Source organism: Lissotriton vulgaris, chromosome 8 (genome assembly GCF_964263255.1).
Source record: "Lissotriton vulgaris chromosome 8, aLisVul1.2, whole genome shotgun sequence".
NCBI lineage: Eukaryota > Metazoa > Chordata > Amphibia > Caudata > Salamandridae > Lissotriton > Lissotriton vulgaris.
Genome location: NC_141696.1, coordinates 29815343 through 29832329, shown reverse-complemented (window position 1 = coordinate 29832329; position 16987 = coordinate 29815343). Strand labels below are relative to the sequence as shown.

The 16987-nt window shown below is 40.6% G+C and overlaps 1 protein-coding gene across 1 annotated transcript in view; it reads right to left on the bottom strand.

Annotated features, from left to right (window-relative positions):
- Positions 1 to 363: 363 nt before the first annotated feature.
- LOC147693296 (vomeronasal type-2 receptor 26-like) overlaps positions 364 to 16987 on the bottom strand; it is a 75513-nt gene continuing 58889 nt past the window's right edge. The window contains exons 2-3 of the mRNA XM_086935906.1: positions 3591 to 3599; positions 364 to 1286 (exon numbers count right to left, since the gene is read on the bottom strand). Of these exons, the coding sequence (XP_086792032.1) occupies positions 364 to 1286; positions 3591 to 3594 (927 nt within the window). The 5' untranslated portion in view covers positions 3595 to 3599. The remainder of the gene's footprint in view (positions 1287 to 3590; positions 3600 to 16987) is intronic.

Here is a 16987-nt window from a genome sequence, read left to right as displayed (position 1 = left end):
GCTCACACATTTGTGAATTCACTAGTTGTCATCCCATCACTGCACAACCACTGTTTAGATTTTTCTAATGTTGAAAGAATTCCTGGAGGCTACATTATATTGAAAACAGTGACAAAAAGGAAAAATGCCATGGTACTCAATTGTGTGTCAAGCTATTTGTTGTACTCGTGATGAGATTGTCCTCCTGTCTTCTATTAGCTTGTGATAGTTCCACTCAGCGGTTGCATTGCTGGATTCTAGTTTACTAATAGACTACTTTATCTGCAGTCACAATCCCTCATGCAGCACCTTTATGAGAATATAGTTTTGGCTGAATCTATCCATGCATGTCTTCAACAGTTAACATCTTCTCTGGTTGTGATCTTATTGCTTTCTGGTAGTACCAAAATGTGTTCTTCCAATAACATTATGTCTGTTGTTCATATCAGGCCTAAGCAAAATGATATAACACTTAGGAAAGAATATACACCCCAGTAGTCCAGCACTGGAGCACAGGATGGCAAACACCTCCACGGCCACCATGTACTTCCCCTGTGTGCTCAGGTATGCCGGGATGAAGGAGATCCACACACTGACAAACACCACCATACTGAAGGTGATCAGCTTGGCCTCGTTGAAGCTTCCGGGCAGATTCCTTGCGAGAAATGCTACTATAAAGCTGACTGTGGCCAGGAGGCCCATGTATCCCAGCATGCAGTAGAAGAAGATGGTGTCTCCTTCATTACATTCAACAATTATCTTTTCATTATATGACATACGGTCAAGCTGTGGAAATGGAGGGGATTTCACCAACCAAAGAGCGCAAATAACAACTTGTATCAGAGAGCAAAGAGAGACTATACAACTTGGAGTCTTTCCTCCCAACAACATTCTCGCTGGGCTGTTGGGGAGTTTGGCTTTGAAGGCAATTACAGCAAGTATAGTCTTTGCGAGGACCATGGAGACACTGATGGAAAAAACAATACCAAAGATAGTTTGACGGAGCATGCAGGATAGCTTTGTGGGTCGACCAATGAATATATAAGAACAGAGGAAACATAGCTTTAAGAAGAGGAGAAGCAGGTAACTGAGTCTGCGGTTGTTGGCTTTGACGATAGGTGTGGAACCATATTTAAGAAAGATTCCTAGCACACAAGCAGCTGTGAGAGCCAAAAAGGTAGCAGCAAAGGAGAGTGTAAGTCCAAGGGGTTCATCAACAGAAAGGAATTCTATCACTTTTGGGATGCACTGGTCATGTTTATCATTGGGCCATTGGTCATCGGGACATTTCATACATTCATCTGTATCTGAAGAAAGAAAAAGGTTTACAGGTTAGATGACTCCTTTTAAAAGTTCAGTAACATTTATCATTTGTATTGTTTTGTTAATGTTTGACTATTTTAGAAATAATACCCCAAATGAGCAATGCAGCGGAATACAGGTTGCTTCACCAATCCCATGTTCCAATGAAAGTAAGTGTCAGTGTGCACTCACCACAAGCACCTGCTGCCACGGTGCAACCTTTGAATTACAGATATGTAGTAATACAGTAATGCAGAATAGAGGTGTGCCACAAACAATATCATCATATGACCAAAAGTCCCATTCAAATTTCAGGAAACTTTCAATTCTTCAATTAGGTTTTTTCTTAAAAGCTCAAGTGTTACAGCAAAGACATCCTGTAACACTTGACACTTTTATAAAAGAAAATACTTGACATCCTTTTAGCAGAAGTCGATTGACCCCCACAGTTTGTCCAACCATCCCCACATGATGAGGATGTAACAATTCCTTCATATTTTGTGCTTGTCCCTGATGAGGTCAAAGAAGTCTATGGAATAGAATGGCCTCTTGCACAAGCCCTGGCTTTATAATGCAATCCTGTTGTCTCAGATAAGGACTCTCCTTATCATATAATATCCATACGATCCAGCCTTCAAATGCAACCACAATACCCTATCACATTACTGGCTAAAGCACCTGTTGGAGAAATACTCTCTCAATTGGAGTACCAGGGAGTAATTAAACACTGTGTCTCCCAATTAAGAAACTTTTCCTGTTTTGAAGATGGATAATTCATATTGCATAGTCTTAGCCTACGAACATTTAGCAGTCATACACACATTTTTTGTAAATAAAATACACATTGTACAGCCCTCAGTAATATATTAAAATATACAAAACTACTGTGGATATTGTTAATGTTTTTTCATTATCAAAATCTAGTGCCTCAAGAGCAGTGAATGGGCAACCATCTCAGCGCTTGTCTTTCAACGTCACTTTGCACGACCAGCCATGGGCTATAAGAACAGTTAAGAAATATGTGTCCTTTGATGTGACATTTGTCAACAAATTAATGCTTTCACCGTGTCTCATCAGGCATACCTGTTGATTTCCAATAAGCCTTTCGGCTGCATTTATTTGGAACACTGTGGTCCCCTTATTTCTCATACTGGGTTTAAAATTGATCATAGTTGCAGTTGGGTCTTGCTCTAAGTAACCCTGGATTTGGCCTCAGTGTTCAGCTGATGCTTGCACTGTTATTAAAGACATGCAAGTCTTTATCGGGACATATGCATGCACTACATTCTACTCGGAGCAGGGCCCAGCTTTCACTCCAAAAGAGTATTGAGATATTATGTCTTCCCTGGGTGTTGAGGTACATTATTCTTCTCCATATCTGCCCAAGGGCAATTATGTTGTGGAGAGGATAAACCATGATTTAAAGAAGTCCTTAACAGACAAAATGTATGGGCCAGACCTTGATGATCCACCCAATGTGGCATCAGCCATGCCCTTTGATGAAAACGATGCTGTCCTAAAGGATCTACCAAACTTCAGTGACAACCATTCCAAAGAGTAGTTGAAGACCTCTGCCTCTGCAGGAATCAAGCAGAAACCAGGACCCTCTGGCCTGCTTACTACAAGTTGGGGAGCTCATGTGTGAAAAGGTGGCAGTAAAGAAGGAGTTTAGACCATCATACCAAACACCAGTGCCAGTTGTTAGCATTCAAAGTACAAGACTGTGATGTTCCTACCGCTTCCTGGTTCTAAAGACAATCATTTTGTCTCCATTGATCACATCAAGTTACAGCCTGTGGCCAATTCTCAATAGCAGGACATGATAGTCCGTGGTTTTTCCCTAACTCGCCCCAATACTTCTTCAACTTCCAGCCACACTACTGAAGTGAGTACTATACTCACTACTGCGTCTACTACAGCTGATGTTGTTTCTATCGACCCACCTCTTTTGGATTTCTCCAGTCCTGTTGCTGTACCTGTGGCACCAGTTTTTCAAAGAACTTTTTCTAGTTAATATAACAATTATTCTTCTGACTCTTTTGCTAATTTTTCCGTAATAGACACTCTTCCTACAAAGGTCTGTGTTTTCTTTTCATGACTGAAACACAGTTATATGTTCCCGCATTGGATATATATTTGGATCATACTTTCCTTTGTTTTTCTATTGCTATGGATAGGAATTGTGACTGTTTTCTTCTTGCTGATAAATGGCCATTAGCTCCCAGAATGCTCTGCCACAGAACTGGTCGAAGAGGTATTGACGCCTCACTCATCTTTGCATAATCTATAAAGAGACTTGTCCCTCATACACATTCCAGCTGTTCTAGTAAGTGGTGAAATTGTTTGGGGTACAGCACCTTATTTTATATTCGGTTCTATGAAACGTCTGCAGATTCCTTCTGTGTTTAGGTTTTCTATGGGTGATGTTATTGTACCTGGGTTACATTCTGATGTTTGCGATGTTCCACTATATAAACTCCATGGAGATGGAATGTTATACTGCTTTTGAGTCAGAGTTTCTATACTTAAATTTGGCTGATTATGATAAAATGTTCTGTTACCATCATTAACGGCATCACTGTTTACATTCTGCTAGAGGTCAACGCACACTTTTTAATTACACACAATAGGAACATTGTCCTACTCTCCCACAAAGGAACTCAACAACAAACAGGGATTAATTCACATATTTTTCTGGATAGGATGCATCATACCTGACATCAAATTATTTTAAACTAGCCCCTATACCATCAAAGAAATATATGCTTACATAAACTAAACTAATATATACAGATTGTTTCGAGCCTGCTTACTTCCAACACAAATGATTTCTCTCAATGATACAGTTTAGCAGACAAGGTGTCTGGGACTGGAAAAGATTAAAGACATGATTGCACCCAAAACTTCCCTCTATTGTCCAATTTGACAATTTGCAACATTTGACAAATTACACTGAAGAACAACTAAATGGTACATTTAACTCCACAGTTTCAGGTCCTAACAGGTGGTTATTGTGGCCAGTAGACACAAATGGTTGTTTTGCTAGTTTATTTATTTCCACAACAGGGTTTAAGGGAAGCAGACCCAACCCCCCTTATTTCCTCTGTGAGCATTCAAGTATTGTTACTACCTATTAGGTGGGAAAAGTGTGGCAACAAGGTTTGGAACATTCCATACTGTTTTTAGTAATACAACATCTTTCCCTCCTATTTGGAAGACATTGGCTTATCTGATTTCCTGTTGGCGCATAAGTCTCTGTGTTGTAAATTATTTATTTAGGCCACATATAATGACATTTGTAAACAATCACAAATGGAAGCTGTCACACGTTTAAGACAGATTGAATATGATAATTTGGATGAAGTGCTTGCTGTTGTTGATAATAGTAATAATACACTGTCTTCTCTCATTTACAATTTGAATAATATCATGTCACCTAATATTGATAGCATGCAGCGTAACAATTCTTCATTGTATCATGGACAAAGTCAACTTAGATCTTTCATACAGTTTAGCTGGACATTTCAAATTCTTAAGACTAGTCAAGTCCCATGGTGTTATCTTTATTCTAAGCATCTATTCTTGCCTTTCAACCTGACATGTAAACAACAACTCATGGTCAAAAAAATTGCCATATACACCATGTTAACTCTAGAATTTAGAACAACTCCCATTCACAAAAGTAGAAACACCCTTCCCTGTTTGGTTCATACATGGTATAATATCTTTTCCAATTTCAGCATTTCAGTTCATGGCTTGCATGCACATTTCCCTGTTGGTAGAACTCCTAGGAGGCAGCTTCATTCATGAGTCATGGTCACTCCTAATTTCCTATCATTTTGAATGAGCCAACAAAGATGTTTTCCTTACTTAAAAGAAATGTGACTATTCTGTTGGACATTTACTCGTTTGTAAACAAGGTACCATTCACATTGCATGTAATGCACCAGTAGCAAATTTGACCTGTTTTCTAAAAGATATACCAGTCCCTTCAATTTTCTCCCTGATTACAGTTCTTTCAAATGCAGGCATTTAAAAGTTAGGTGATCAGAACTGTTGTGGAATGAAGGCTGGGATCCCATATATTTTATTTCTCTCCCAGATAGTGACCTGCTGTAATAGCAAATCATAACATGTGTATTTGTAAAGTGCACGTTCACCCAGGAGGGTATCTTGGTGCTGAATGACAGATCTTTATAGTTACCCTATGGTACTCATGTTATCGCCCTCAGAAGATGATCCACAAGGATTTGAACCTGTGACCATGAGGTCAAACATATACCCCTACAGAGGATGCATTAGTCACTAAGACACCAGACCTGGCATAATGTGCTCTTCTCTTCCACTCAAGGGGGTTTTGATAGCTCATTGCTGCCTTCCATTCCAACTTTAAAGGCAGATTTTAACAAGCTAAACAGACTCAAAGCACTGTAGCATTAATAACTGGTTGAAAATCTTTTGAATTACAAGTTGCAAGGACAGCAAGTGAAATAAAATCTTTGCTATACACTGATCTCCTGCAACAGGATATTCGAATATTTAATTTGTCCAACACCGCCTGAATAGCACACTTTTTAAAGTCGAAAGGACTGGCTCAGTCAGTCCATACCAGAAAATCTTTGGTGTAATACCAGCTTTGATGTATTCCCTATCTTCCAATGTGTTCAGAGGCATACCATTGTGTTTCTCCCCATTTACAGCATGTTGGTTCTATTGTTGCTCCTCCACAGTGGATGTTCAGTTTCAAATCCCATTGGAACTACCACCGGTCCAGCTGTGCCCTAAGTGCATGCCACCATTCTTTGGAATCTCCTTGCTCTAACAACTAGACATTGACTAGTCATTGTCATTCTGACCCGCCTGGCCTACCTGTATACACCCTGTATTAAACTCCTTGGGCCCATCAAATGGGCACTGGATCCGTGCCTGGCCCTACAGATGCTGGTTCCTGTGAACATGAACCTGTTAATGAATTAACTAAAGTATGTGTGTAACCTGCACACCACTCTTTTTTAACTTCTGTATAATCTATCCTTTCAAAATTGGTGCAAACCTGCTCCCTGACTGACCCCTGTCAGGTATTTTTAACAACTGCACATTCAGACACAACTGTGTCTGTTGCGGGAATGCACTGTTCAAAACTGCTCAGGTGCAATCTTCGCTGTGGCTATCATTCTAAAGTGATCATGATTATTATCAACATGTAAATTTACATATATTTCATCAAGTCTCTTTATACTACCAAAGCAGCAACTGAAATCATTTAAAAAAATCATTTCATAAATCATTCTTTACTTCAATGTATCAAATACACAACTGATTTGAAGCACACATGTAGCTAACTTAATTAGCAATTCGTTCTCATTGCCAATATAATTAAGTTATTTCAGACACATTTCAAATTAATACATGAAAGAAACAACGTTTTCATCATACAGATTCAACCTAAATACAGATGAAAACGTCGTTTCTTTCATGTATTAATTTGAAATGTGTCTGAAATAACTTAATTATATTGGCAATGAGAACGAATTGCTAATTAAGTTAGCTACATGTGTGCTTCAAATCAGTTGTGTATTTGATACATTGAAGTAAAGAATAATTTATGAAATGATTTTTTGAAATGATTTCAGTTGCTGCTTTGGTAGTATAAAGAGACTTGATGAAATATATGTAAATTTACATGTTGATAATAATCATGATCACTTTAGAATGATAGCCACAGCGAAGATTGCACCTGAGCAGTTTTGAACAGTGCATTCCCGCAACAGACACAGTTGTGTCTGAATGTGCACCTGTTAATGGATCTCATATCGACTCATGCTTAGAGCTGCCCCATTAACTTATGGCTGCTTTAGGATGCGCATTACTAGCCACTCCCTCCAGCCGAGATGAGTGCTTTGATACACGGAACACTGAACTCAGGCTCTAATAACACAGATGCGGCTATCTGGCTACTTTCTCAGCAATAGCTGATAACAAGGATCATGTCTGTTCTCTGGAGTTTTGAAATTGCGCAATTGCGAAATTATCATCTGCAGAGATGCAATCCATTCTAAATTCACTATCCATTTAACTTGTGGAAGAAATCCTGGGTGTCTCCGGCTCACCTTAATCTTGCCACATTTTTTAAATGATCATGTTATGTTTGTTTACTATGATTATACATTTTTGTATAACATGCTTATTAGCAAAGCATTGTACCTGCTTGCTTTGTGCTATTGCCACTTATTATTTAGTTAGTCACATACTTTCCTGACCAAAGAGGGGGTGCAGTATGTTCCCTTTAGGGCCTACTTGGTTCTCCCTTATTTTAGCCTAACTGCATGTTTTAGGCCACATGTGCTTGGCACAGTCACACATAACATGTTTATTTTGTACATGAGATGTTAGAAATATGCTATTCATGTTGTAATCATTCAGTTCTTCTTCTTGGAATTCATTTTGACATTTTGTATAAGGTCAAACAACATGGTGCCCTGTTTTGTGATGAATGGTCCGAAACATCTCCTAATGTTTAGACACAACACAAATGCACAGCTGCTGTTTTCCAACACAGCACTTTATATCATATAAACCAAGACTTGCCTTTTGAAAAACAGAGACGAGGATTCTTGCAGAGGGACCGGTCATGGAACAAGTCACCCAGCCATGTGTAAACTGAATTTACACTTATGATGTAGACCATCTAACTGCAAAATACAAGGTCTGGCGTCCATACCTCATTGATATATTCCTGTGCTCACGTAGTGAGGGTAGGTTTAGACAGATATATCAATCACTAAAATAGGTATATTCATTGCATGCAGTTTGCTCGTAATGTTGATTACTTTGCTCAGTTGTATATGTTTTCTGATTGCAGCACGATTGCCTCATAATAGAGAATGATATTTTCAATTAATATTATAAGCTTTCCCTGTTTCTTTCTTTTCTTTATTATGGACATGCATGAGTGAGAAGCGAAAGGTGATGATCTGTTTCCACAGTTTCTAGGTTGCCAATTCGCCTGTTATTCTGGGAAGGTTAGGAGGGCAGGTGGGGCACTGTGAGCTACTTGGGTTTGGGCCCGGATGTGATATGGTGACTCTGTCCATACATTCTAATGTGCCGTGATCAGAGGCACCGTTCTGTTTCCAAACAGAATCCCTGCAACAGTAGATATACAGCTACCAGCAGCCCTTGGATATTCCATCAATGGAACCAAGTGTTCTAGTCTTCAGTGTATGGGGTTATAAGTCCCATTGTGCCTGCCAGGTTACTGCTCTGTTATTACCAATTCTCACTGAAAATATTACACTGCAATAGAAGCAGAACACTTCAATAATCAGGGAACAGCTTTGTGGTGCAGCATCAGAAGGAACCAGGGGCATAATATCAAGGAACTGCATTAAATTTATCACCGCTTTATTGGCAGGAAACTGCCGCTAAAGCGGCGATAATGGGCTTGATAATATGCCTTTGTGAATTCCCATAGAAGACCATGTTCTGGTGTTAACATGGGCTTCTATGGGAATTCACTACGGCATTTTATCAAGCCCATTATCGCCGCTTTAGCAGCAGTTTCCTGCCGATAAAGTGGTGATCAATTTAGCTCACTCTCTGGTGGGTTGGGGGCCGTCTGTGAGGCCTGGAGGGTGGTCGACAAAGTAGTTGTAGAGTTTCTTGGTTTTGAGGTGGAGGTACGTTCCAAGCTTGTCGCAAAGGTCTTGGGATGGGATGATGTCTGTGGCTTTGCTGCGTGGGTTGGTGAAATCTTGAATGATGCTAAAAAGCTCCTTGGAGTTTGCAAGGAGTTTATTATGGATAAAGTTCCTCTTGGTGACTCTGATTTGGTTGTGGTAGTCCATCATGACGTCCTTGTAGGTGGTGTGGTCTTTGACTGTCTTTGTGTTTCTCCAGTTCTTCTCCAGGTGTCTGCAGGTGCACCTGGTTTCTTGTAGAGCGGTGGTGAACCAGGCGGCTTTCCTTGGGTGATGTATGCTGGGGTTGATCAGTGGGGCGAGCTCATCTGCGCAGTTGGTGATCCAGGTCTGGAGTTCTCTTGCTGCTTTGTTTGAGTCAGATGACCAGGTGTGGTTGTTTCCGGCGAGGGTGGAGTTGAGTTGATCATAGCTAACCTTGCGCCAGTTCCTTCGTGGTGGGTCTGGGGCTGGTTTGGGTGCCTTGCGTTTGTCAACGGCGAAGTGTACGCTGTGATGGTCGTTCCATGGTGGTTACATTGTGTGGCTGAAGTGGACACTGTTTCCTGCATCGAAGATGAGTCCGAGGGTGTGTCCTGCTCTGTGGGTTGGTGTGCTGACAAGTTGTTTCAGTCCAATGCTGGCGAGGCTGTCTCGGAGGATTCTGGAGTTGGGGTTGCTGGGGTCATCGAGGTGGAAGTTCAGGTCTCCGATGAGTATGTCGTTCATGGACGTGATGGTGTGGAGTGCAAGGAAGTTGGTGATGGTGGTGGTGAAGGGTGTCCGGGGGCTGGGGGTCTGTAGACGAGGGTTCCTCTGAGTCTGGCTTTGCGTGTGGTTTGGATCTGGAAGTGCAGGTGTTCACCGGAGGGGAGGTTTCCCTGGAGGTGGTGAGGCGGAGTGTACTTCTGTGGGCAATGGCGAGGCCCCCATAACTTGGGGGTCAAGAAACTTCCTGAAGATGTGTTCACAAGCTGTTCGGCAGCCCCTTTTATCCCTGAGGGTCGTATCAGGAGGCCAGCAGATTTGCCCTTTAAATCACTCAGTGTTCCTGGGTTTGAGAGGACGTTTGAGGTCCAGTTCTTCTTCTCCAGGCAAGAAGGCAGCAGGCAACAGGTCATCACACCAGGGCTGCAGTTTCTTTAGAGCAGCAATCCAGCAGAGAATCAATCCTTGAAGAAGCGCAGCAGTCCTTCATACTGGTAGAGTATCCGAGGTCTGCCAATACAGTGTACACATACCCTCCTTCCCTGCTCTGCCTCCAGACTAACAATAGGGGGTATGGAGTCCTTTGTTTGGAGACAGGACACAGCCTATTCAGGTGTAAGTGAGGCTTGGCCCCAGCTCCTCCCTCGATCCTGTCAATAATTGCCCATCCAGTCAAACCTAAGCTCTCATTGTGTGTTGCTGCATAGGAGGAATAAACAAAGCTCAACTACAGCCAGTCATGTGACCAAAGACAGGCTGCAGGCACCAAATAGCTAAGGTAATTCAAAATCTGACCATATGTTAGGATTTCAAATTAGTATTCCAGAGACACCAAACAGAACCAGTCCTCTTTTCCTATTTGGAAATTAAACTTAAAAATGTAATAACCCAACTCCAATGTAAACCCATAGGAAAGATAGGGCCACTAGTAGCATTCAATTTACAGGCGATGAACACATGTAGTACACTTTACTAGGGACTTATAAGTAAATTGAATCTGTCAACTGGGTATAACAAATTTTAACATGTTTTACGAAAAGAGCACAAGTATTTTAGCTCTGGTTAGCGGTGGTAATGTGCACAGAGTCCTAAGGCCAGCAAAAATGAAGTCAGCAAAAAGGAGGTCTGAAGGCAGAAAGTTAGGGCTAAACCATGCCAAGGATGCCAGGTCTAAAAGCTGCTCAAAGGGTTTCTGCTGGGAGTAGACTGATCTACTGTAATCCGGAAAAATCTGAATCTTTGAGGATGCATATGAGGAATCCACTTTGAGTCTGGCTATGTTTAGAATTTGGGGCTCCATTACGATGTCTGGCGGATCGCCACCGCCATGGTGGCGATCCGCCCGACAGAAATGTCCACCCGCCACCCTTTTACCCCCCGCCACATAATGGCGGGGGGGCAGCAATGGAGGGAAACACCGCTCGTCTCTTTTCCGCCCCGGTCGCCTTGCGGCTGGGGCAGAAAAGGAATAATATGGTGGCGGTGTCTAATAGACACCGCCAGACATATTATGATTAGTGGTGTGCAGTGCCTTTCCGCGGCGGCGATGCCGCCACAGAAAGGCATGCGCTCTTCCCTCTGGGGGGCCCCTGCGGGCCCCCAGTGTGAAGTACAGGTCGGGGGTGCACGTGGGGGTACCTGTGGTACCCCCCTTCATTGTCATTTGCAAAGCGACATGCACCGCGCGGTGCCTGCCGCTTTGCATATGACAATGTTAAAGTGCATTTTCAGCATTGTGGCGGGCGGTGCAGAGAGCACCGCCAGCCACAATGCTGAAAATAAAAGGATGTGCCCGCCACTGTGGCGGGCACATCCTAATGGCACCCCCGGGCCCTTATGGCGGGCGGTTCCGATTTACGATGGGATGACGGGCGGGCAAAGTCCGCCCGTCATCCTAATTGAGCCCTAAGTCTCTGTCACAGTAAATGGGGAAACTGGCAATGATTGCCCTCAGTGAACCCCCTGAAGCTGGATGCTGGACTATTTGATGAGGAAACAGTGGGACAGCTGGTCAGCCAGTAAGAATCCACAGCGCCAGGCCTCAATACATTTCTCTGGACAGGGTCCGTGCACACCCTTTGGGAAATCCGGAAACCTTAGGTTGTATTATGTAGATTCAGCCGGATAAGGAAGACATCTGTCCTGACTTCACTAATTTTAGTCTCAAATGTAAGACAGGAGTCCTGTATGGCAAACAGGATGGCTGCATTATACACCATTTGTCCTGAGGTCTCAGCCTCCATGGAGGTGGTGACCCTTTACCTGTGTCCAAGTGCTCTGAGCTGTTCACAGTGATTTGGCATATTTGCCCAGTTTTCTCAGTTTACAGCCAGCTTTATATTTCACTACATGCAGGGAAGGGTCAGTCTGGCCCCGCAGACCTTCTCTAAGAGGTAGACTGAGTGGCTCAATAACCCTTTCACTGAGTATGAGGATCCTACATCAGTATAGTGGTCTAGTCCTGGCAAAGGGCCCAACCTTCTCTAACAGGTAGTAGCTATGGATTTGGTAGTGGCAGCTCCAGGATCCTATGTTGGGCCTCGGCCAGCAGAGGAGGGGGCCCTCCACATCCTTTTAATTTAAAGTCTGGGAAAAGACATGCTTCAAATAGATCGATTTGCTCAAGTTCAAGAATTATTTTCACAAAAAATTAAAAAATGTATCTTTTGGCAGTTGTAGTCTTTGCATCATCAAGTCAATTATGAAGTAGAATGTGAGTCACTTCTGTAACCGCAAGAAAGTTATGAATGAAACAGAAAAATGACTCTGCTGTGTGTGTGCTGGATGGGTATGAAACTCATGACATGATGGGTAATAGAGTGCTTGCCTTTTGATGAGATGTCTGTCTGAAAAGTGCTCAAACAGAACTCAATGTTCCTGAGGACATTATAATTGACATTTAGAAATCATTTTCATTGTTTCTATTAAGATGCAATTATTAGAAGTGTAATATAAAGACATAGGTCTACATCTGTCAATAGTCTCTTTATTGCAAATGTTATCACATTATATACTGAATGGAAAGCAGATGAGCATAAGTAAGTGGCCTCAAATCATCTGAGACACCGTTATTGAGAACAACATCTTAGCAGCAGAACTCAGTCCACAAACCTTCGTTCCAAGCAGTGTCGCTGTGGGAGAGCTGAGGATCCCCAATGCCCCGTTCTGCCTATACCAGCCTACGCAGATGTTACATCGTGGCAAGTATACGCAGATGGGGGAATAGGGAGAGAAACATGATATGTCAAGTTATAGTCTATGAGGACTCTTCACAAACTGCTTATTGTAGACCTACAGTAGCACTACTAACATACTACAAAATGCTGTTAAAAAACCTATGTGCCGGGGTTCCACCTCCATCTTCACATTAGTAAACATTTTAATAGTAATTGTGTGAGGGACAGGGGTAAATAGCTGTAGGAAAGGAAAAACGGCAGATAAAACGTGGGGATTAAGTGAGGAGAAAGAGTGGTTTAGGGAGGGATGTGCACTCACTCACAAAAGTAAGTAAGCCCATTCCTATTCACAAACGTAACATAACATAACATGACATAACAAAACATAGAATAACATAACATAACATGACATAACATAGCATAGCATACCATACCATTACAGAGCCTCAGGGACACAATAGGATCTACATATCTTAAATGATTTACCCACTCTACCTGCTGTGAGTCCTAAACCCCCAAGTGATGCCTCTCGATTCCTTGGACCCTTGGAAGCCGGGATAAATGCCCTCTACCAGGCCAGCTGTAGTCCCCATCAGAATGCAACCCGATGCAGATCTCGCAGCTCCTCATTGAACCAAGGCAGTATGACACCACTCGTAAAAACAGCCCTCGAAGATCCCAATCGAACCGATACAGTATGACGCAATCGGACACACACTTTTTTTCATAGCCTTCACAGCTCCACATAGGAACCAACACATTGCCACTAGGCATAGGATCCCATATCACTCCACTGAACCACTCCTGAGCTTTATGCTTTTATTATTCAATCTTTAACACCTTGGCTGCTAGAGGTTTTCCCCTCCTGTGCTGGAAAATCCCTGGTGCCATTTGTTCATGACGAGCTCAGCTCGTCATAAGCACACGACCAGTGTACTGCATGACGAGCTGAGCTCGTTATGAGCAGGGAAGGGGTTAAACTTGCACATCTCCAGTTCTACTGATAGGATTTTTCTCATTCTGACATCAACTCATTTATTAACATTGTCTTTGCTTTTCTGAATTGGTTTAAGATTGTTCTTGTGTAGAATTTTTGCTTTAATATGGTTTGTGTGCTTCATGAATACTTTATACATTGCCTCTAAGGTAAGCCTGATTGCTATTGTGTCATGCTACCAGTGGGTTAGCCAAAGGTAAATTTAGTGACTTTTTGTGGTTCATCCCTGACTAGTATTGTGGTTGTTACTGCCCTTTTACTGAACTGGTGGGGATCCAATTCACATAATGGTCCACCAACCCAAGTAACATCCATGGAAGCCATTCTAAAAGAATGCTCAGCAGTTTGAGTCCGGTTGGGCTCCATAGATGACAAAATGTGAGATCTGGCAGTGGAAAATAAGACAGGATTGATTGATATGCGAATATTTTGCAACAAAGTAGAGGGTGTGGAGCAACAGATGACCTCACTTGAAGGCCGACTGGATAATGCTCACTCTGGGGGCCTGACACCCGGCACTTGAAAATGAAATAGGTTGCTCTGGAAGACAGAGGGAGTCAGGCTTGGAGAAATACAACATTTTTGACTTTTTGATACGGCTCCTACCTCAGATTGTGGTCATAGACTTTATTAAATCCTTAGAATGACACGGAGCCTGCAGGATCTGAACCTAAAATCCATCTATAAAAATGCGGACAGACATAGAACAATGTTAGCCTGCTTCGTCTAGCACAAACAGGCCTGACAGGTTCTGACAGCAGTTGGAAAGCATGGTCTGTATGAACGGGAATGTCACAAGCTGCCGACAGCAACAGACTTCACAGTACAAACCAATGCTAAGAGGAAGGGCTTGCTGTCATTAAGGCACAAACTTTGCATGTGAATCATTAAACTAGCAACAATGTGGGTGATAGTGGATAGGAAATCAAAATAATATAAAGATCTGGAGGATCTAGCTCAGTTCTGAAAGAGAGAAAGCAATAAGAAAGAGATAAAAAGGAAACAGTCATGGTAATTACAAAAAATAAGAAAGAAAGGATAATGAAAAATAGAGGGTATTCATGAGGAATGTCTGACAAAATATCGAAATCAAAAATATCGAAATACAAAAATATCGGAACAAAAATATCGAAGTCAAAAATATAGGAATCCTATCCCTAACAAGGTAAGTACAAAAATATCGAAAAAATAATATCGTAGTACAAAAATATTGAAATTAAAAATATCGTTTTTTAAAATGTATTAATAATAATGTAAAAATAATTATAAAATACATATAATGTTACAAATATTAAATAAAAATATTAAAACATAATTAAAATATTAAAACTAATACATATACATTTAAAATAAATTAAAAACTTAATAGTTTTATGTAATTTTATATTTTTTTATTTCATTTAATTGATTTAATTTAAATTTATTTTATTTTTACCCTGTACGACTGTACCCCAAAAACCCAAAACTGACCCTGAACCCTAAAAATACCCCTTTACCCAAAAACCCAAAACTGACCCTGAACCCTAAAAATATCCCTGTACCCCAAAAACCCAAAACTGACCCTAAACCCTAAAAATACCCCTTTACCCAAAAACTGAAAACTGACCCTGAACCCTAAAAAATACCCCTTTACCCAAAAATTGAAAACTGACCCTGAACCCTAAAAATACCCCTTTACCCATGAACTGAAAACTGACCCTGAACCCTAAAAATACCCCTTTACCCAAAAACTGAAAACTGACCCTGAACCCTAAAAATACCCCTTTACCCATGAACTGAAAACTGACCCTGAACCCTAAAAATACCCCTGTACCCATGAACTGAAAACTGACCCTGAACCCTAAAAATACCCCTATACCCAAAAACTGAAAACTGACCCTGAACCCTAAAAATACCCCTGTACCCATGAACTGAAAACTGACCCTGAACCCTAAAAATACCCCTGTACCCAAAATTAATTAATATTATTTAATTACCAATTAATTATTAATTAACAATAACAATAAAGTAAATATATTTGCACATTTGCTGTAATTAATTTAATTTAATAATTAATATTATTTTGCACAATTAATTAATTAAGAATAACAATAAATTATATATATAAAAAATTACTATAATTAATGTAATTAAATAATTAATAATAATTAATTACCAACTAATTAATAATTATAAATATGTAAAGAATTATAATAATTAATTAACTAATTAATAGAAATTAATTACCAATTAATTATTAATTAAATATGTACAAACATATATCAATTAATTAATTATTATTAAATTACTTCCCACCCTATTCCCCTATAAACCCATAACCCGCTACAGAATATATTTATCAATAATAAATTAATTAAAAATAATTAAAAATTAATTCTCAATTAATTAATTAATCATTCCTACTAATTAATAATTAATTTAACATAATTAAATTACTTCCCACCCTATTCCCCTATAAACCCACAGCCCGCTACAGTAGTAAAAGACATTATTTAATAAAATAACATTAAAAATAAATAATAAAACATAATAAATACAATATAATATACACTAAATTTATTTAAAAATTGATATTAGTAACATCAAAGTTATTAATTTCGATATTATTAACATCGATATTTACAACTTCGATATTACTGATATCATACCAATATCGATATTTAGACTGTCGATATTACTTACCTTCGATATTTTTGTATTTCGATATTTAAACTTCGATATTTTTGCATATCGATATTTAAAAATCGATATTTTGTCTGTGTACCATGCAAGAGCTATTGGCTTTACCCATGTGTTTTTGCCATGTTGTACACCAGTGTGGCTGCTGTTCAGCATGGCTAAAAGTTAGTGTTGTAAAGGTAAGTGGGGTACAGTAGTATTGCTTAGTGTCGTGGAGTGACATAGAGTGGAGTAGAGGGCTGTGGAGTGTCGACGAGTAGAGTGGTGTTTGGTAGAGTGCTGTGTAGTGGAGTAGAGTGAAGGGGCGTACCAAATAGGGGTGTACAGTGCAGTAGAGTGAAGGGGCGTACCAAGTAGGGGTGTACAGTGGAGTAGAGTAAAGGGGCGTACCAAGTAGGGGTGTACAGTGAAGTAGAGTGAAGGGGCGTACCAAGTAGGGGTGTACAGTGGAGTAGAGTGAAGGGGCG